The 18,064-nt window shown below is 42.8% G+C and overlaps 1 protein-coding gene across 6 annotated transcripts in view; it reads left to right on the forward strand.

The window, feature by feature from the left end:
• Positions 1–6,305: 6,305 nt before the first annotated feature.
• CDK5RAP2 (CDK5 regulatory subunit associated protein 2) overlaps positions 6,306–18,064 on the forward strand; it is an 83,292-nt gene continuing 71,533 nt past the window's right edge. Inside the window, exons 1-6 of one of the 6 annotated variants that reach the window (XM_055808995.1) lie at positions 6,306–6,481; positions 6,645–6,712; positions 8,701–8,768; positions 13,207–13,317; positions 14,758–14,834; positions 16,182–16,305. In XM_055808995.1, the coding sequence (XP_055664970.1) occupies positions 6,429–6,481; positions 6,645–6,712; positions 8,701–8,768; positions 13,207–13,317; positions 14,758–14,834; positions 16,182–16,305 (501 nt within the window). In that variant the 5' untranslated portion in view covers positions 6,306–6,428. Of the gene's footprint in view, positions 6,482–6,644; positions 6,713–7,037; positions 7,181–8,700; positions 8,769–13,206; positions 13,318–14,757; positions 14,835–16,181; positions 16,306–17,900; positions 17,942–18,064 lie in introns of those variants that run through there. The other 5 variants (XM_055809040.1, XM_055809199.1, XM_055809258.1 and 2 more) reach the window with 5 other exon arrangements.

Below are 18,064 nucleotides of genomic sequence, written 5' to 3' on the forward strand. Positions count from 1 at the left end.
TTGGTACCCACAGTGTGCCTGCATGCCTTGAGGCAGGCACTGTCCCCTCCCTGTGTGGGGGAGCTGCCAGGTCTGACCCGTGAAAATCAATACCATTACATTTAACAGGGTGTGAAACAAATATTTCACCTAACTCATGACCAACCTCAGAACTAAAGCTGCATTTCTGTGTGCGTTGGTGCTTTGCAAGCGATGGATGCTGAGGATAAATGAAGTACCTGCTAAAGGTCAGCAGGAGCTGACTGATGCATCCTCAGAGCCAGGCAAAAGTAAATATTTCTCAAGATAAGAAATGATAGGAAGAATGAGGTGATTATTTATTCGCTTTCTGGTGCTTCATGGAGGCTTTTCTTATCATTGAAGACTTTGGGAGAGGGGGGAATAGGTGTTTTAAACACATGCACAAAGATGCCACTTCTGCCTCAGAAACTTGCTGCCTGATTTAAAGATGAGGCACAGCAAGTAAGGAGGAAAACAGTTGAGGATGACCAAGGGAAATGGTGAGGGCAGAATGTGATACTGGTTATGGGCCTGAGCCGATGGAAAAGTTCCTGGTGCCTCCTGTGGGCCTGGATGAGGTCCCATAGTTTAGGTAATAAATTTGGTTGATGTCATTCAGAGCAATGTTAACTTTTATAAAATGGGGAGGACTGGAAGAGAACATCTGGATATTGCTAATCCTGGAGTTACTCATCGAACTTTCAAAGAGCAGACTGGTGACAAAATAGAAAACTTCCTAAAAATTCTAATTATTTAGCAGTGCTGATTTAGTGATACACTTGCACTTGGTCACTTAGCAGTGTGGGGAAAGGTAATTTACGAAGCATTAGCTTCTGGGACTAATGCTGGCAGGCAAAGTGAAGGACAGATTGTTCACTTTAATGTTTCCAAAATATTTTAGTAGATCTTTCCATCTTTGCTACAAAAACACCTCTTCCTCAAATTTTGGTATGACTGTAGTCTACTTTGTAAAAGGAATAGGCTTTTATTTTTTTCTCTCACTGTAGAAATAATGACCATCTGCAAAACCAGGGCGTGTTCGGATGCTGAGCTCTCCTAGTCCTTGCCTACCACAGCACAGGAGGTGTTTGCATCTGGGCTGCTTCTGACCTCCAAATTAAATGCTTTGTGTTTGAGCCTCAGGTTTGAAAGGAGGAGGTCATGCTGCCTTACAGTTGGTCTGTGAGGGAGGGTGGTACAGCCGTGCTGTTGTCTGTGGCTCCCACATCTGGGTGAAGGGTTCTAGACAGCCCCCACAGATGTGACAGGAGGCTGGGTTGGGCAGGGGGGACCTGGCTGCCCAGGTTCAGACAGCAGAAAAAGCACAGGATGCTCTTTAGCGAGGACTGGAGCACAGCAAGGATGTGGCACAGGGACAGTGCTTGTCAGATGGCAGAATGACTCGGCAGGAAAATGCCAGCCATCTCCAGCCAACCAGACCCTGGGCGTAGAGGAACAACATTTATGAAAGGAGATTGATGCCTCTGCAAAGAAAGAATGAACAGCTTTGTGTTTGACTTTGGTGATGTGAGATTAGATCCTCCTCGCTCTCTCCATCAATCACGCAGCTTGTCCCCTGGGTGCCACAGGAGGTGAGGAAGAAGCTGAGCCAGATGTATCTCCAGTCAGCTTCGGCTGGCATTGTATTTTGAGGGGGTGCAGAGCTAAGACACCTGTGCCAGGGTACTAAAGGCCACCAGGACCCACCGACCTGCCATGTGTTATAACTTGCCATGAAGCTTCCCAGATGTTGAAGTTTGCTCAGGCCACACTGGGATATGGGCAGGTAGACCAGAAATGGATTTGGAGGGCTGCGCTGAGGCCCGACCTAGGAGTCAGCAAGATAAGGGGAAGGCATCTAGGCAACTTCTAGGGCCGACGTGGCAATAGAGATCCACGCAGCATTCCTGAAGGGCCACCATGCATCACCTTTTAGCTGGGCATGCTGCTGTCTGGCTGCAGTGGTGTGGCTGTCACGGAGAAAGGCAGTCGACGGCATGGTACGGTAGCTGTAGAGAATAGAGAAGGTACGATAAGGCAGGTGAGGGCTGGGTGGATGTGGGAAACCAGCTCTCAAGGTGTGACCCTCAGGGTTGTGAGGGCCCTGTGGACCCAGCTGGTCTGGATGGGGTGCGTTCAGTTCCACAGTCAAGTGACCAAAGGCAAGAGGCTATAGTGGAGCAGATAAAGGGCAAAAAGCAATGATGTGTCAAAGGCATGGGGCAACCTGGATGGGTCACAACTTAGGAGAGAGCATTTGATAAGCACAGGGTGCAACAGACATGCAAAAAAGTGATTGGGTTAATGTGAATAGATAATCTTAAATCTTACGAACCACTGTAGCTAGAAATAACTGCGTGGAGCGCCAGCCCTGGGGAGTTGTCGGGAGATGTCATCCATTGGAATGATAATTCCCTTGGACCAGGCTGAGCAAACTTAGCACGCTGGAAGCCATTTATGAAAGAGGAGGGGCTATATTCAGCATCCTCCAGGTATCCTGGGCCAGTTAACCACTGCTATGGGGCATCTTTATCTTAAATGTTACATGCAATGTAAATGTGGCAGAAAGTTTGCACAGTCTCCTTTAAATAAAGGATATAAAAATATGTTTCTCTTTAAAGTGAAATTTTAAAATGAGCTCCCACAGGACTCTGCTCTTGATGTGTCAGAGGAATGGATTAAAATAAGAAAAATGTGGGCCTTAAAAGTTGTACTTGCTCCCAACTGAAACCCATCAGTCTTACTACACATCCAAATAAGACGTCTCCTAAGCATATGCTATGCTTACAAATGCATTTCTAAAAAAAAAAAAGTTATGATTTGAATATATGTCAGAATTTATACAGAAGAATGTTATTTAAAATGAATAAAAATAAATGTATATAATTTGTATCTATGCCACTTGGATCTTTGCATTTGTTTTTTGTTCATTAAAGTTCAGCAGGAGTCTTTCCACCGATAGTGACCAGAGCTGGATTGAAACCTACAGGAATGAATCTGATCTCATCCCAGTAATGACATTTATTCTAAGAGAATTATTCCTTCATAATACCCCTGTATGTGAGATCAGAACCATGGCACAAAAATGTTTTTTAACATCAGATATTCATAAGTACAGTTGACATTGTGTCAGATAAACCATCTAAAAAATGAGCCCTAGGATCTCATGTCTGCCTATTAACCATTCCAGCTTTCAGCTGCTTACGTTAATGTGTTTGGTAGCTAGAAAGTCAATGTGTATTTCCCCATTATTGTCTGTAATACTCACTTAGACATATTTTATCAGAGATGTATGCAGTCACTAAAAATGAAACCTACAAAGCAAAGCTAGAAATTGGAAGAGGATATTGTATCAGATTTTTCTTCATGACCACAATGGATCTTTCAAAGGAAATTTATGTTACCAGATACTCTGAAATCCACATCTGTGGTGTCAGTAGTTTTGAGCAGTTCTGGTAGTGTCTGCAAAAGGAGCTATGGAGAACTTGCATTTCTGTCTCACTTGTCAGTGTTAGGGAATTGATTTTTTTGGTGTAGAAGAAAATATAAATGCTAAAGGCTAGTCTTTTCTGCTGAATGCTATGTCTAACTCTTTGGTCCTTATTAAGTAAAGAACTTGAAGAGAGGTAAGTCAGCATAAATTAAGCGAGCACTTTAAATGTTTATTCAAATGTTTTACTGAGCCAGAGCTATGTAAGGGCCACACTGGTGATATTCCAGGGAGTTCATTGAGACCTGATTTGCATTAGCAGAACAGTTTGATTGTGTATGACTTGGCTTAGGAGGAATTTTGCTCTGAACAGTAACAGGGGGAGGAATAACTGAATTCTGAACCAGATCCCCAGAGAAGGGACTTGAAAACAGGATGGCTGGCGGTGACATCCGTTCTGCTTGTGCCACCATTGCACTTCAGCCACAGTGCTCTGAGCAGCAGGCTTTCACCCTGCTCCATGGGCATTTGTGGTCAGCTCATCCCTACCATTACACTCACCAGAGGCATTGCTTTCCTAGACCCCCTTTAGTGCTTTGTTTCTGAGGTGGTAAGGATCTCAGGCTGCCTTGTAAGGTAGGAAAGTGTAGTTCCAATACAGCTTCCTGGTTTGAGGATTTAGCATAATCTCCCCAAATGTACTGCTAATTAAGACAAGGTTAAACAACATTAAGCAGATTATCAGAAGACAAGTTGTTAGCTGCTTCTGAACAACACATTTCTCAGCCCCTTCTGCCCCTCGCAGCTTCTTGGTGACTGACATGTTGGGCAGTGCAGTAACCCAGGGGAACTTTCCATCATGTCTGTGTGTATATACATGTATATGTATCTATACGCTTTTTTCCATCAGACAACCATTTCATGAAGTGATAAAACTTAACAAGGAGGGCCCAGCTGATTTCCTTTTGCAAGATAGTATGCTGGGACATGAACCATGACTCTGCAGGCAGAGGTGCTGTGCCAGCACATAGCATGCAAGCAGTGCACGGTTTGCACTGTACTTGTGGCTGATGGATGCTGATTTAATGGCATGCATCAAATATGTAACACCTTCCTGTGACCTTAAACACGAGCAAATTGGTATCATCCTTTCAGTAAGCGGTCTCATTCATTTAATGAAGATCTCCTCTGTAAACAAGTGAAGCCACATTTCGGACTGGCTGAGCAGATCCTAGTGCCATATGGCAAACCCGATTTTACAAACTTAACTTCAGCTTGGCAGAAGGTGAGGCCACTGCAAAAGGGGACCCAGTCATATAAGGTGACAAATGTCTCTCAAGGGCCATGGGGGAGTCGAAGGGACCAAACATCTCTCAGGGTCATCAGACCTCAAATGCAAAGCATGAGGCATGTCCAGTTGGATAGGATAAGAGATTAAGAGCTTTGTTGTGCTAAGTAGTGTCTGGCATTTCCTGGCAGTTTGGAGCACTAACAGATGCACCATCATGGACTTGTACACATTAAATTGAAAGACACATTAGGGCTGGGAAGCCCACCATGACTATACACATCCAAGGGTTGCAATGGCCACTGCCATTTTTTCTGTGATGAACTTTGATCTGTGCTGAACAGCAAATAGAGCTGGTGCAGGTACATGGAGAAAATGGAGCCAACAGGGCACCATGATGATTTGGATGAATAAACCCACAGCTGCCCATGGCCCCTGGTCAGCCCTTATCCATGGCCTATTTCCTGGGTAGGTGAGAAGCTCCTTGAGACAGCCCAGATGACAGCAAGGGGCACCTGACACACTAGGTGCTGAGGAGGATCCAAACCTAACGCCAAAGCACGTGGCTACCTACTCCCGTGGACAAGAGCCAGGCCAGCGCCTCGGCATGGGGCCTCCTCGTGGGACAGGTAATGCTGACAGTTAAGTGCTCACACTGTGCCCCAGCTGGGGCTGTAAATAGTGCAGGGAAGTATTCCAATCCCACACACAGGTTTCCAATAAGGAATTAAAAAAGGGAGCAAAGAGAGTGAGGAGCAAGGCAAGGTTTGGAGCTCCCTGCTCCCTCCACGGCTGCCCCAGGGGCCGTGGTGCTGGGGGGGGGGGGGGGGGGGAAGGGAATGATGGCAGTATTTAATTCAGCTTAGCATTTCCAGCCCTGAATCCTTCAACATAATTGTATTTTCTTCCTGAAAAAGCGGGAGAGCTGCAATGCTCAGCTTTACAAAAAAACCCCAATTGTTTCAGAATCAGCCTGCCTCAGTGCAGGGCAGCTGGTGACAGCTGGCTTCCCAGGTCACCACCTCTGCCAGTTACAACGAACAGTGACTAGAATTTGAAACTGAAGCGTAGTTATTTCTCTCCCCACGTCTGATGGCGGTTTGGCGCCATGGAGGACATGGAAACAATTAGCGGCAGGGGCACTGCGAGGGGCCCGGCACACCCCTGAAGAAGCCGCTTCCACACGCGTCTTTCTTGGAGCTGGGCCCGGAGGCACCGGGGGGCCACTCGTCACCGCCCGGCCGCGCCTGCAGCACTGCTCCCGCCCAGGCGCTCCAGGCACATCGCCCCACACGCCAAGGGCGAGCACGACTTCCCTCACTAAAGATCGCGGCGTCTCGCCGCCTATTTTCCTTTGAAAAAAGATGGCGGCTAGTGGACGTCACTGTTGCTTCCCTCACTCAAGATGGCGCCCGACGGCCTTCTCCCCCTTGCCCTGTTGGCAGTCTCCACCATACCCCGCCCCGCTCTGCCCTCAGCCAATATGGTGCCTGCCCACCCGATTCAGCCACCGCCCGCAATAAATATGGCGGCTTCCCTTCCATTTCCATTGCGCCCGCCCCGTACGCTCTTCCGCGGTGGCTTCAGCGGCTTCACCTCCGTCGACGCAAAGATGGCGGAAGCGATTGCGCCCGTTTGAATTCCAGCGAAGCCGCCAAAGCCGCGCACAAAGGCGCTGCGGCTCTGGCTGCCGGCGGGACCGGCCGCGCCATGGACTCGTTGTCGGGGGAGGACCTGACGCTGCCGGTGGTGTTCGAGGGCAGGTAGGCGGGCGGGGGCTGGCCTCACGGCAGGCGTCGGGCTTGCCGCCCCCGCGGGTGCATGTGGCGGGGCTGGGCCTGTCGGCCCCGGGCGGGTGCTAGGCGGCAGTGGCACCCCCTCGGCTTTCGGCTGCTCAGCGGTGTCCTTCTCCTCCTTCTTCCTCAGCGTCAGAGTCTCCCAGCTGCCGGACATCTCCCGCGGGGACCCCCAGCCCGGCCTGGCCGGAGGCGACGGTAAGGCTGGATCGCGGGCGGGAGCTCCCCGCGGCTCTGCCGGGGGCACGGGGCTTCGTGCGGCCCCCAAAACCTAAGGGGAAACGCCTCACGCCTGAGGCAAAAAGCCAGGAGATGTCTTTAAGGGATGCAACTTTTTGTAAGCGACTGTCTCTTTAAGGCTATGAAACGCCAGCCGCCGCCGCCGCAGTTGCTGTGGCCGCGTTGCCTGCGGCCGGTGTGGCGCCGAGCCTTACGTAAGGTGCTCAGCCGTCCTGTGGAGCGTGTATTTAACGTGCCTGGAATATCCCGCCGGGCCGCGCTGCGCCTCCGGGGCCTGCTGAGCCGCAGGGAAGTTGCCTGCTTGGAGCATCAGGTTTTCCAGCCCAGCTGCTGCCGCCCAGGGACCCCCTCTGGGCCCAGCGGTTTCCCGGTCAGGCTGCGGGGTGGCCTCCTGCCTGTGCCCTGCTGAGCAGGAGCCAGCATTCAGTACGTTTTTCTATACGTTGGCCATGAAATCATAGAACCCCTTAGGCTGGAAAAGACATTTAAGGTCATCGAGTCTAACTGTTAACTGTCAAGCCCACCACTAAACAGTGTCCCCCAGTGCCACACCTACACACCTTTCAGATAGTCCAGGGGATGGTGGCCCCACCGCCTCCCTGGGCAGCCTGTGCCAGTGCCTGACCACCTTGTCAGTGAAGACTTTTCCCAGTATCTGATCTAAACCTCCCCTGGCACAACTTGAGGTCATTTCGTCTCATCCTGTTGCTTACTGGGAGAAGAGACCGACCCCCACCTTGCTGCAACCTCCTGTCATGCAGGTGTAGAGAGCGGTAAGGGCTCCCCTGAGCCTCCTTTTCCTCAGGCTAAACACCCCCACTTCTCTCGGGAGACTTGCTTGAAACGCTTATTTTAAAGCAAAATGGCTGAGTAGTACTATTTTGAAACTTTCTGTCTGTGGTGTTAACTGTTGCGTGTTCTGTTATGTAAATTTGAGGTGTATGCTTTTGATGTCTCTTTATGCATGCATGTATCCAGCAACGTAACTTGGCCGACCTCATTGTATAGGTGAGGTAGGTAACTGAAACTATGGCAAATTGGATGGTTTACCAGGAAGAGCTATTTGCTCATGAAAAGAAGCAAATCTAAGAAACTTGTAAATGTGGCAAAGTAATGTTACTGTATTCTGCATGTGCTCCAGGAGAACTGTCCTGTGAGATTAATTAGAATGTCAAGATTTGAAAACCACTGGCTGGTATTCTTTGGGCTATTTTCAAGACTCCTCATAGTTGCCTCACAACTTTGGAAGTACTTTAAATAAAATATTTTCTTCTAGTTAGTGTGAGTCCTCAGGTAACTCTTTATATTAAAGATGATGCAAGTGCTGAATGTTTTATACAATGTCATTATTCTAATTAAAAGTTTACTCGCGGATTTGAGTGGAAACAAGTTTTGTGGTGCTGTTAAATGTGGCTGATACAGAACGTGTGTGCAAACAGAAGTTTAGGTACATATAGATTCAGGAGGGACTACAGTTTAGCAATACAGATACTGGCCGTTTCCTCTGTGGTTTCACTGAGTCTAAGGTGGAGGCCTGTCCTGTGACCAGTTAGATACTGAAAGATTTGAACTGCTTTCTAGTAGTTTTAAAAGGACTTGATTCTGGTATGGGAGTCTTCTGTATAGTTGCTGTGAGGACTTGTTCTTGAAAGTGCACCTCACGTAGCTTAATTTCAGTGTACGTCTTGATTTAAATGGGTGATGTTGGAATTTGAGAGCTTTATGCGATAGACAACTTAGGGTGACCAGGAAGAAATCTAGATACTAACAACATGGTAGCAGTAACGTATAACATAAACAAGGGGCAAAAAAATTGCTTCCTTCACTTCCCAAAAGGTGTTGTACTTTTATTGTGTTTAGATGGTGTAGGCCTTTGCTGTTTTCAAATTGAAGCCTAGCTTAGAGATTCAGCTGTCTGAACTTGTTCTGTCTTCCTGAATGTCTAGTGTTACCAGATGTGGCAGAAGATACAGTCTCACCAACTAGAGCTCGGACCATGAAGGACTATGAAAATGTAAGCAGACTTTTAATATAAGACTTGGCAACGGATTTATGGCCAAGATATTTCTGACATGCTGGCTAAAGTGTTGACTCTCTGGGTCAGGTTCTTAGTTTGTGTCAATCAACAACAGATCTGTTGGAGATGTGACCAGCTGGCTGTGCTTTGGACCTCCGTTTCTTCAGTATTGCTTTAAAAACAAGAGGCAAAAATTTTTTGAGACTAGCCAACTGCTGCTCTTTAGTTGTGAAACAAAAATGGGCACCCTCTGCTCAAAAGTTCACGCAAACACCATAAACATGGGAACATGATTTGCAAGTCTGCAGTTGATTTATTTTAGTGAAGCATCAAGTTTATTTTCATTTAGGCTAGTACAGGATTTGGCCTTTTATTTCATTGCCTGCCGTATAATACCTTTTAACTTCATAATTATGTCTGAGCGTGCTTGGAATACTTTTGTTGAAAAGGTCTAGTAGCATTGTGACAATGCATTTAATAGAATGTAAAGGAAAACATTAGATTTTTAAAAATATGATAATTGTGTTGTTTATTTAAATTGAATAAGCCAATTGTTTATAATTGCTGAATGATGATTTCATTGGGGTATAGCTGTGTTGCAGGACAACTCCCCTGTAAAAAGTTTTAAGTCATTTAACTCAAGTCCTTGTGATTGCTTTCTCTTCTACAGTTTCTTCACACAATCAAAAAATCTGAGATGACTGCTACTGATAAAGGCGGTGGCTTGCTATTTTCAGTTCAAGTGTCTGCAGTTTTTAATGTGCTTCTGTAGCTGCTGCTACTGTTTGTAGCATTGCTGTGTTTGAGTGTTTCATCTAAACTCTTTTGAGTTTCTTGTGGCCTTATATCCCTCTGAGGAGAAAGCTGTGCTCTTTGCTCAGAATTTAAAGCTTGTTTTGGAAAGCCTTTGAAGGATTTTTTTTTTTTAACAATCTATTTCACTTTCTCTTTTGTTTTTGTGTATTGGCTGTCTTGGCATTAGTATGTGCTTGAAATCTTTTACTGTGATAGGTGCCAAAGATCTCAGTCTGGAATATACTTTCTGCAAGTGGTTTATTATCTGCAGTGTTTGTTTGAAAAGGGGAAAAAGTTGCAGTATTTGTTGTTTTTTGTTGGTTGTTCTGTGTAATGTAAAGGAGAAAGGGTCTCTCCACAGGTTTCTGGCTTCCTGGTATGTACAGACTTCTTAAGTTAAACTGAGTTGTAAAACTTCTTGTAGGCTTTTGTGGACATTTACTTTCTGTCCTTTTACTATATACCGAGCATCCAGTAGTAGCTGTCGTTAAGGTGTGCTTTTGGACTGACATGGTAAGGCTGTTATCCCACCTTAAACCAAATCGGAATTAACAGGTAAAGTTCCTGCTATCTCCTGCCTGGTGATGGTTTGTGTGTGTAATTTTTTTATTTGTATCTATCTGCTTGAATTTGCTGATTTTGAAGCTATATTATTTATACAGGCTATGAGAAGGAAGTGATTAAAAGAGTGGGCTCCTTGTCTTGCACCTCAGAGAGAACCAGGCGGATGTAATGGGCTAAAGGGTGGATCCATGTAGATAAGGTCCTTTGATGTTTAGACCTGGAGAAGATGCTGAGCTAGATTAATATTAGAGGTGTATTATTTTTTTGGTGGTGTTTATAGTCTGTCCCACTTTCTTGCAATATGGTGGGGAACCACCTTGTGATAGAAAATGTGATTACATGGGCAAAGTGAAAGGCATCTCTAATTAAGGGCCACATTATGGTTTATTAGATGTTCATGAATAGAAAGGCTGATTGGTATCAAGTTAGGGAACTAACTAATAACATGTGTGGGTTTTTTCTTGTCTCCCCAAACACACTTAGAGCTTTGCTGTCTTGTAAAATGGCCTCTGCTGGCAAAAACTGTGCTGCATTGTGAAACTGCAGCCTCTGCTGACAGATGCCATTTTGCATAAAAGTGGCTCTATGCAGACTTGGAAAGGAGCTGAACAGAGCTAGGCAGGTGTTATTTGCCACTCTGCTCTCTGTGGTGTGGAATATTCTGTGTAGAGTGTATTGCATTGTCGTTTTTTCAACAATTGTCTGCTATTTCTCTTCCTTCATTCCTTTTTTAAATACAGAAATCAAAATGCATAAGGGATTAAGACAGAGTCTTTAAATGTGTAGGTCTAGAGCATTGCCATTAAAATCCTTTTGCAGTGTGAACTTGTTCACATTTTATACATTGCTTTTTATTAAGCTATAACTTTTTAATTGTAGTCTGCGTGAATTAACTTTCCTGTGAGAAACTGAATGTCAGAGACAACATTTGTTTCACTTCTTGGTTTATGATTGCATAATTTTTGTTTGCCTTTTGAAAGAAGTACCCTTAAGCTCTTTGGTTTAATTCTATTGCCACTGAAATACATAAGAGTAGAATTAAGGTATGCCGTGTTCTTCACAAATTGTTTTTCCTTTTGACTCGGAAACGTATTGTATGTTTGAAGACTAAACCAGAAGTTCAGCTGATACAATTTCAGAGTGTCTTTGGCGCTTGAACTTTTTCTGAATGAATGGAGACTGTTAGGAATGATCTACTGACAGCTTAAACACCCCAGCCCCCCACCCCCTCCACCCCAAAAAACCCAACCAAACCTGACAAGAAAAGACCCTACAAACCAAACCAAACACTACAAGGTCTGCTCTCACTAGTTGAAGATTAGTGCTAAACTTGCCAGCAAGACATGCAAGATCTAGCACAGTTCTGTAGCCCTGCTTTGTTTAAGAAATTTTTAATTTGTTTGATTACTCTGAATAAGGATTTCAGTTTTGAGCAATGTTCTGCATTGGGATCTGTGACTTGAAGTTCAAAGTTGCATTGTTTTTGAGTTTACATCTATTTGAATGCTGCAAAAGAGACGTTCCAGTTACTCGAGACACCTCATGAGAGTCTTGAGGTGTCATGCTTTAAGCAGCTACAACTTGCATAGTTCAAGTTTATATCCACTACTGTTTGTGATCATCCAATTGGAACTGTAGGGAAACAAAGATAAAGTTAAATATATGTGTTGTTACTGCTTCTAAAGACAGGCTTCTTCAGGATGTGTGAATGGGCCACAAAGTTTATGTAGTCAAGCGTATTTTCAGTTGCTTGGGTGATATTTACTTGTGTGAATAATGACGAGGCACCTTGCTGGGGAAAGATTATTAAACTGAAGAATTGTTTGCAGATGCAGGTTCTGAGTGCAGTTGCAGAAAATAATCTTGGGTTTCACAAGCCAAATATTTGAAGAATTGTATCGCTAATAATTTTTACAAATGGTACTATACTGTTCTGGAAAAGTGTACATAAATATTTTATTAGTAGCTCTATAACATATTAGACTTCCTTTTGCTGAAAGCCTCTGGCACGGGACAGTCTTATTTGAATGAATGTTTTATGCTTAGCCTCTTAAAAAAATTTAGAGTCTCTTTTCTTTAATGAAACCATCAACTATGTTACTGCTTCTACTAGGAAGGTTAAAAATCATAAGCAATTTTTTTTCCCAAAGAATTACACTATGAAATATGGGATGGGATAAAGGTTTTATTGGTGTTTGATTGGGCTCACATGCCTTGTGTGCTTGTGGCTTTTCTTCCCGTGAATAAGGCTACTATCCCAAGCTTTTGCAAAGGAAATACTTCTGTTTCAACATGACATCTCATGCTTTGTTCAAGTTCTGTTCTGTAGAAGAAAGAACTACTTAATATTTTTAGATTGAAAAAACTCTTTTGGTTTCTTTTTGTGTAAAGTCAGACAATGTTTTAGGACTTAAGGAATATTCTAAAGAGCACTGTCTGCACAACAGCATGTATTATATATATTTTTTAAAAAAATGTTATAATTGTTATTTGCCTAAGTGCTAGTGTCTCAGAGTTTTGCAGGGCTAAAAATAAACACAAGCTAAACTATAACATCTTACCCAAACACACAAAGTTTGTGGGTACCAATGTGTCTATATATCTTAAACCCAAAACAAAACAGAAAAGCAAACCCCAAAACATTCAGAAGGGGTAAGCTGGGGTGGGATTTCTTCTTGTTCAGGTGAGGAATGGAGATGGTGGAAAAAAATACAGATGGGGTGGGTTGGTGGGAGAAAAATATGTTCTGTGATATGTGCTGAAGCTGTAGAAGGTAGAAATCTGTTGGAGCACTTGGAGTATTTTCTGCTCACTGGGTGACACTCTCTTGGAGTGATGGGTGTTTCATTTTGACTTGGGTGTCATACACTTTTATCAACACTTCCACAATTCGAATATGTATATATGTGTGTGTGTATATCACCCACACATATGTATGCGTTCAACTCTGTCCAGTGGGTTGAATTCTAATCTTGCACTGTGGCGAGCAAACCCAAATCATACCAGTTCTTAGTCTTTATTTTACTTGGTTTGAAACACATGACATAACTTGCTCATTTTCTTTCTTAATTCACAGCAAATCACTGACCTGAAAAAAGAGAACTTCAACCTGAAGCTTCGTATATACTTTCTGGAGGAGCGAATGCAGCAGAAGTTTGATGGTCCCACAGAAGAAATATACAAAATCGTATGCATTTAGAATAATCTAATAGAACTAGATATCTTTTTGAAGAGTTTGTTTTGTGGGGAGATTGTTTTACCTAACTTTTCAGTTGTCTTTTCTTGTTGGAAATTTTGTTAACTCTTTTATTACAGAAAAGGATTAGGCCAAAATAACTAAATCAAAATGACCATTATAAGTTGTGGAAAAATTTGTTTCAAATGTGTGTGTGTGTAATGAAGGGACAGACTAAGAAATGTTATGTGTTTCCAGTAGTAAGTGGTTGTGAAAATTTGATAGTTGTGCTACTGAAGTCATATACTGCATGGGGAATAAAAGAAGCAGTATGCTTCTCCTGGATTTGGTGTGTAGTTATTCTGCTTTTTACTACCTGGCAGCTCAGTTTGCCCCTCTATTCTTTCCTGGGTTTAGCAGATGTCAGTACAGCTGCTTGAAGGTTGTTGGGGCTCTCCAGCTCGGAGTTGCTTCCTGTGAAGCATGTAGGTGAAGTTGTATTAGGGTTGTGTATAGCTTCCACTTCTACTGCTGTAAATTGAAAGAGTGTGTATTTGTATAGGATTCAGGAAACCTGTTAGGTTCCTTTGTTGGTTTGTAGAAGAAACCGGTACCTTTCTAAGTTGAAAGAAGGATTTCAGTTGAGTGGCATGTCTTGCATCTTTATGATCTTTATTAGGTCATGGTTGCGGCCGGTGGTAACAATTTCTTAGACCCTTTGGTGGTGCCTGCATTCTAGAAGGGAAAAGGAGTCATTTTGGTTACACAGTAGCATGTTATTTAAAACAGATGCTTCCATCAGGTCTCTTTTCTGTAATAATATGGAAACTTAAGTCTCCCTTGATGCTTGTTGCAGTAGTGCAGTACATGAATTAATGTTTAGCTATGTCATGGTTTCAGCTGAATATTTCTAATTGGTCTTCTGTCCTGGTCTCCTGCACAGGTGTTGGTCTTGTAATTGCTAATGTATTTAAATGGTATCTGTCAGCTTGCAGGCCAAGTGTCTTTTGTGCGATGTGTGCTTATGTCATGAGTAGTTTTCTCAGGCTATAACAAAATGATTTTAAGATTATTAAAAGCATCAATAGTTGATGGAATCAGTTTTTTAAAAGAAAAAGAAAAGTATGTCATAGCTCAAAGAAAAACCATGCATGGAAGCCCTAGAAACTCCCAAGTTTATGTGCAGTACTCCCTGTTACAGTAAAGTGTGTGTGCACGTGTGTGTAGGGGATGTGTATTGCTTGGATACAATGGTCCTAAATGTGTTTCAGATTTTTGAAAGTCTTGAACCTTGCATAATATGTCTGTTGAGTTAAAATGTCTCTATGCTATTCTTAGCCCAATGATACTTTATATTAGGTGGTCCAAATAAAAGTATCTACACATTGCTAATAACTTTTGGGTTGGGTGACCTTTGCATTCTCTCCAGACACTTACATTCTTTTGTCCTAGAACATTGAGCTGAAAGTTGAGATAGAAAGTCTGAAGCATGATCTGCAGGAGAGAGAGAAACTACTCATCAAAGCCTCGTAAGTACCAACATATTTCTTAATGTCTGTTACTTAGGATTTCAAAGATTTTGCTTCTATTTTTTTTTCCTAATGTTTTAGGAATGTCACGATCCCAAAGTAGTATTTTAAGGGCATTATCTAGAAATTGCTTCATTCATTACAGAAATGGTATGTATGCACAATGATGTTAATGTACTTGCACTGTCCAGTGTAACTTTGATATTATCCTTCAATCTTCTGTATTTTTCAGGTAAATAAATTACTGTAATTGGGAATGGTTTAGCATTCCTATTGTAGAAGTTTAGTTAAGAGCTTAATTGTCTCAAGAGGTGAAGAGGTGGACTTTTTTTTTACAGCACTGGATTGAGATGATGTGGCACAAAACATTTCTTGGTAGGGCTGAAGAAGCAGTTCAGAATGAACCTAGACTGAATCTTGTGTTTTTCATGATATAAAAATGAATATACTTTAAATTTCTGCTTTCCTGTTAGAACCTCTTTTCTAAATCACTGTTACTTATTTTGAAATTACATAGTGCTACATTGTTTTATGGTATGGGCAAGATGGAGTATGCTTTGCGGAGGGAATGGAATGACTGTAGGGCTGGCAGTAGCCTGTTAAACTGCTTCCTTTTAGGTGTCTGGTTCAGAACTAACCCAGGCTGGCAATGAATGACAGTTACTGACTGCTACATGGCCTCAGTTTCAATGGCATTTTGTGTGGCATACACACATGGCACTGAATTGTTACCAGTTAGCCTTCTCTCAGTAATTCAGAGGCCTAGGTTCAGGTAGATTCTGAGAACCAGATTAATTTTTGTTTGGTCTCTCCAGGTAGCCATCATAGAGTATTGCTGGACTTTGAATGGACCCTTGTGCAAGTTCATAATACAAAGCAAAATCTGGGGGGAAATCATAAACAATGGTCATCCTTTGTTTAGTAAGGAAACGCTAGCTGTTCTTTTCTTACAAGGTATTGACAATTACTGAAAAGGCAATGGGAGAGATCTCAGCAGTTGCGTATCTTCATTTTGTTCTCCACTGTTGCTTTCTTTAGAAAATACAACTCTACCAAAGGCTTGATACTATATTTGGAAGCTTTAAAAATATGAAGGCTATATTACACTTTTTCATCATACGTATGATGTGCTTGCTTATCCGCTGTGACAAGGCTTTGTGGAACTCTCAGACTATACCACTGCAATTGCTATATAGTGTGTAGATGTTCTTATTTAACCTTAAAGTGACAAGCAGGTACAGATAATGTGGAAGACACTTGTTTGTACTTAATCTGTCAGCTACTAGCACTTTTAGTTTTTGCACTTTGATATGCAATGGGATTTCTGTCTATATTATGGTCTTTCAGTAAGGCAGTTGAAAGCCTGGCCCAGGGTGGTGATGCTGAAATACAGAGGGTAAAAGAAGAGGCACAAAAGAAGATGCAAGAAATGGAAGAAATCCTGACTGGCAGAATTAACTTTCTGGAAGAGGTGAGTGGCTGAAACTGAAGGAATAGTTAGAAATCAGTACTGTCTTTGTACTGTTGTCTGAGATTTGATACTGTGGTCTACCTGTATCTACCTGATGCTTACATGTGAAAATTGTAGAAAACAATTTTCAAACTTGTTTAACCTTTCCTGAAAAGTAGCCAGTACAAAACCAGAAAAAAATCCCAAAACACAACCCCCCAAAAACCAATGGAAAGGAAGGTGTTTTTAGCTGCTTTTGAAGTGTCAAATATGAGGGTAGCAGTTCTTCAGGAAATTTGTACCTGTTGGTGCTGTTTAGGTACATTCAGAACAAACCTTTGATTCCTGAATTCCAGTGTGAGGAGGCTACATTTTCGGAACTGCAGTGTTTGTTTAGAGGAAGAGGGGCTGGATTTTGAATGCTTTTACTGATAAGGTCTCAGCTTCATAAGTAGCTGAAACCACTCTGTGAGTGCTTCTGTCATTTCCATCTTTATATGGGACCTCAGTATTGTGGTATAAATCTGAGATTCTGTGGCTTTCTGTGTCTCCACTCGAGTGTGTTCATTACAGGCTGAGAGAGGTCACCTCCTTCTGGGCAGGTGAACCAGTGGGCACTTCCCTCCCTTCTGCCTGCATGCCTTATGCTCTGTGGTTAGACTGACCTTTATCTGCCAAGTATTGTTGGCTTCTGCTGTCACTATATCACCTTTTTATGTAACGTTCTTCTGTTCCACAGGGTTATTCTTAACAATCTTTTTTTTTAATGCCTTGCTGTTTGTGGTTGAGACAGTTTATTCCTGTATTTATTGTTGAGCCATTGCTGATACCTTTACAGGGGAATTGTTTCACGTTCTCCTCATTTTGTAGTGTAAAGGCAAAAACATAAATTTCTTTGTATGAATAACATGCTTCCTCAGAAGCAAGAAATTCAGTTTCTTGTAAAGAACAAATTTGATATTGAATGGTCTGTGCTGGAAATGCTTGTGTCAGATTCTAGAGATACATAAGCTGATGATTGTTTAGCATTGTTGACTGCATACACTTACCTGGAGGTGTGGGATTTTGTAGCTGTGTTTGTGAGGGGGATAAACATCTGGTGCTCTTCCTGTAAGTAAATAGAAACAGCACAGGTGTGTATATTCCAATATTTGCTTTCCCATCCCTAAAGAGTGAATTGGTCATAGAAAGTATTGGTAGCAATCTCCCCATGGTATTTTCTATCAGGATGATTTAGCAGTATTCACAAAGCAGTGAGCTCCTTCAGGAGGGAGGAGGGGGGTAATCTCCATGACCTTTTTTCAGTTTAGTGGAACTGAATTTCTCAAAGTGTTCTTCGTGCTATTGGATTGGTAGGGAAGTTCTGAAATCACTTGCTCTGTACCAAAACAGCCAGTCAGACTGGTGTTTCCCAGATCTCACAGGCAGAAGGGTAAATATTCTAATCTACTGGTGATACAGCATTTTCTGTAGCCTGAAGACAGTGTTGGCCTCTGCTAATTTTATTATTCTGATGAATGTAAACACTGCAGAGTAGTAGTAGTCACTCGTTTACATAGCACTGTTATAATTGTATAGATCCAGGTAATGTTAACAACAATTAATTTCCTTCACAGTTTTTGAATGAAAGATGAATGCTGGCAGAACTGCTCTTCAGGTCAGGAGTTGAGTGGAGAAGGACCTTTTCCTCACCCTCCCCCAAAGAGATGTGCTTTTTAGTATAGACTGGGAGGAGAGAGGGGAATTAATTGTTATACTGCAAGGATGCTTTTATTTTGTA

The sequence above is a fragment of the Falco peregrinus genome, chromosome 1 (assembly GCF_023634155.1).
Source record: "Falco peregrinus isolate bFalPer1 chromosome 1, bFalPer1.pri, whole genome shotgun sequence".
Lineage (NCBI taxonomy): Eukaryota > Metazoa > Chordata > Aves > Falconiformes > Falconidae > Falco > Falco peregrinus.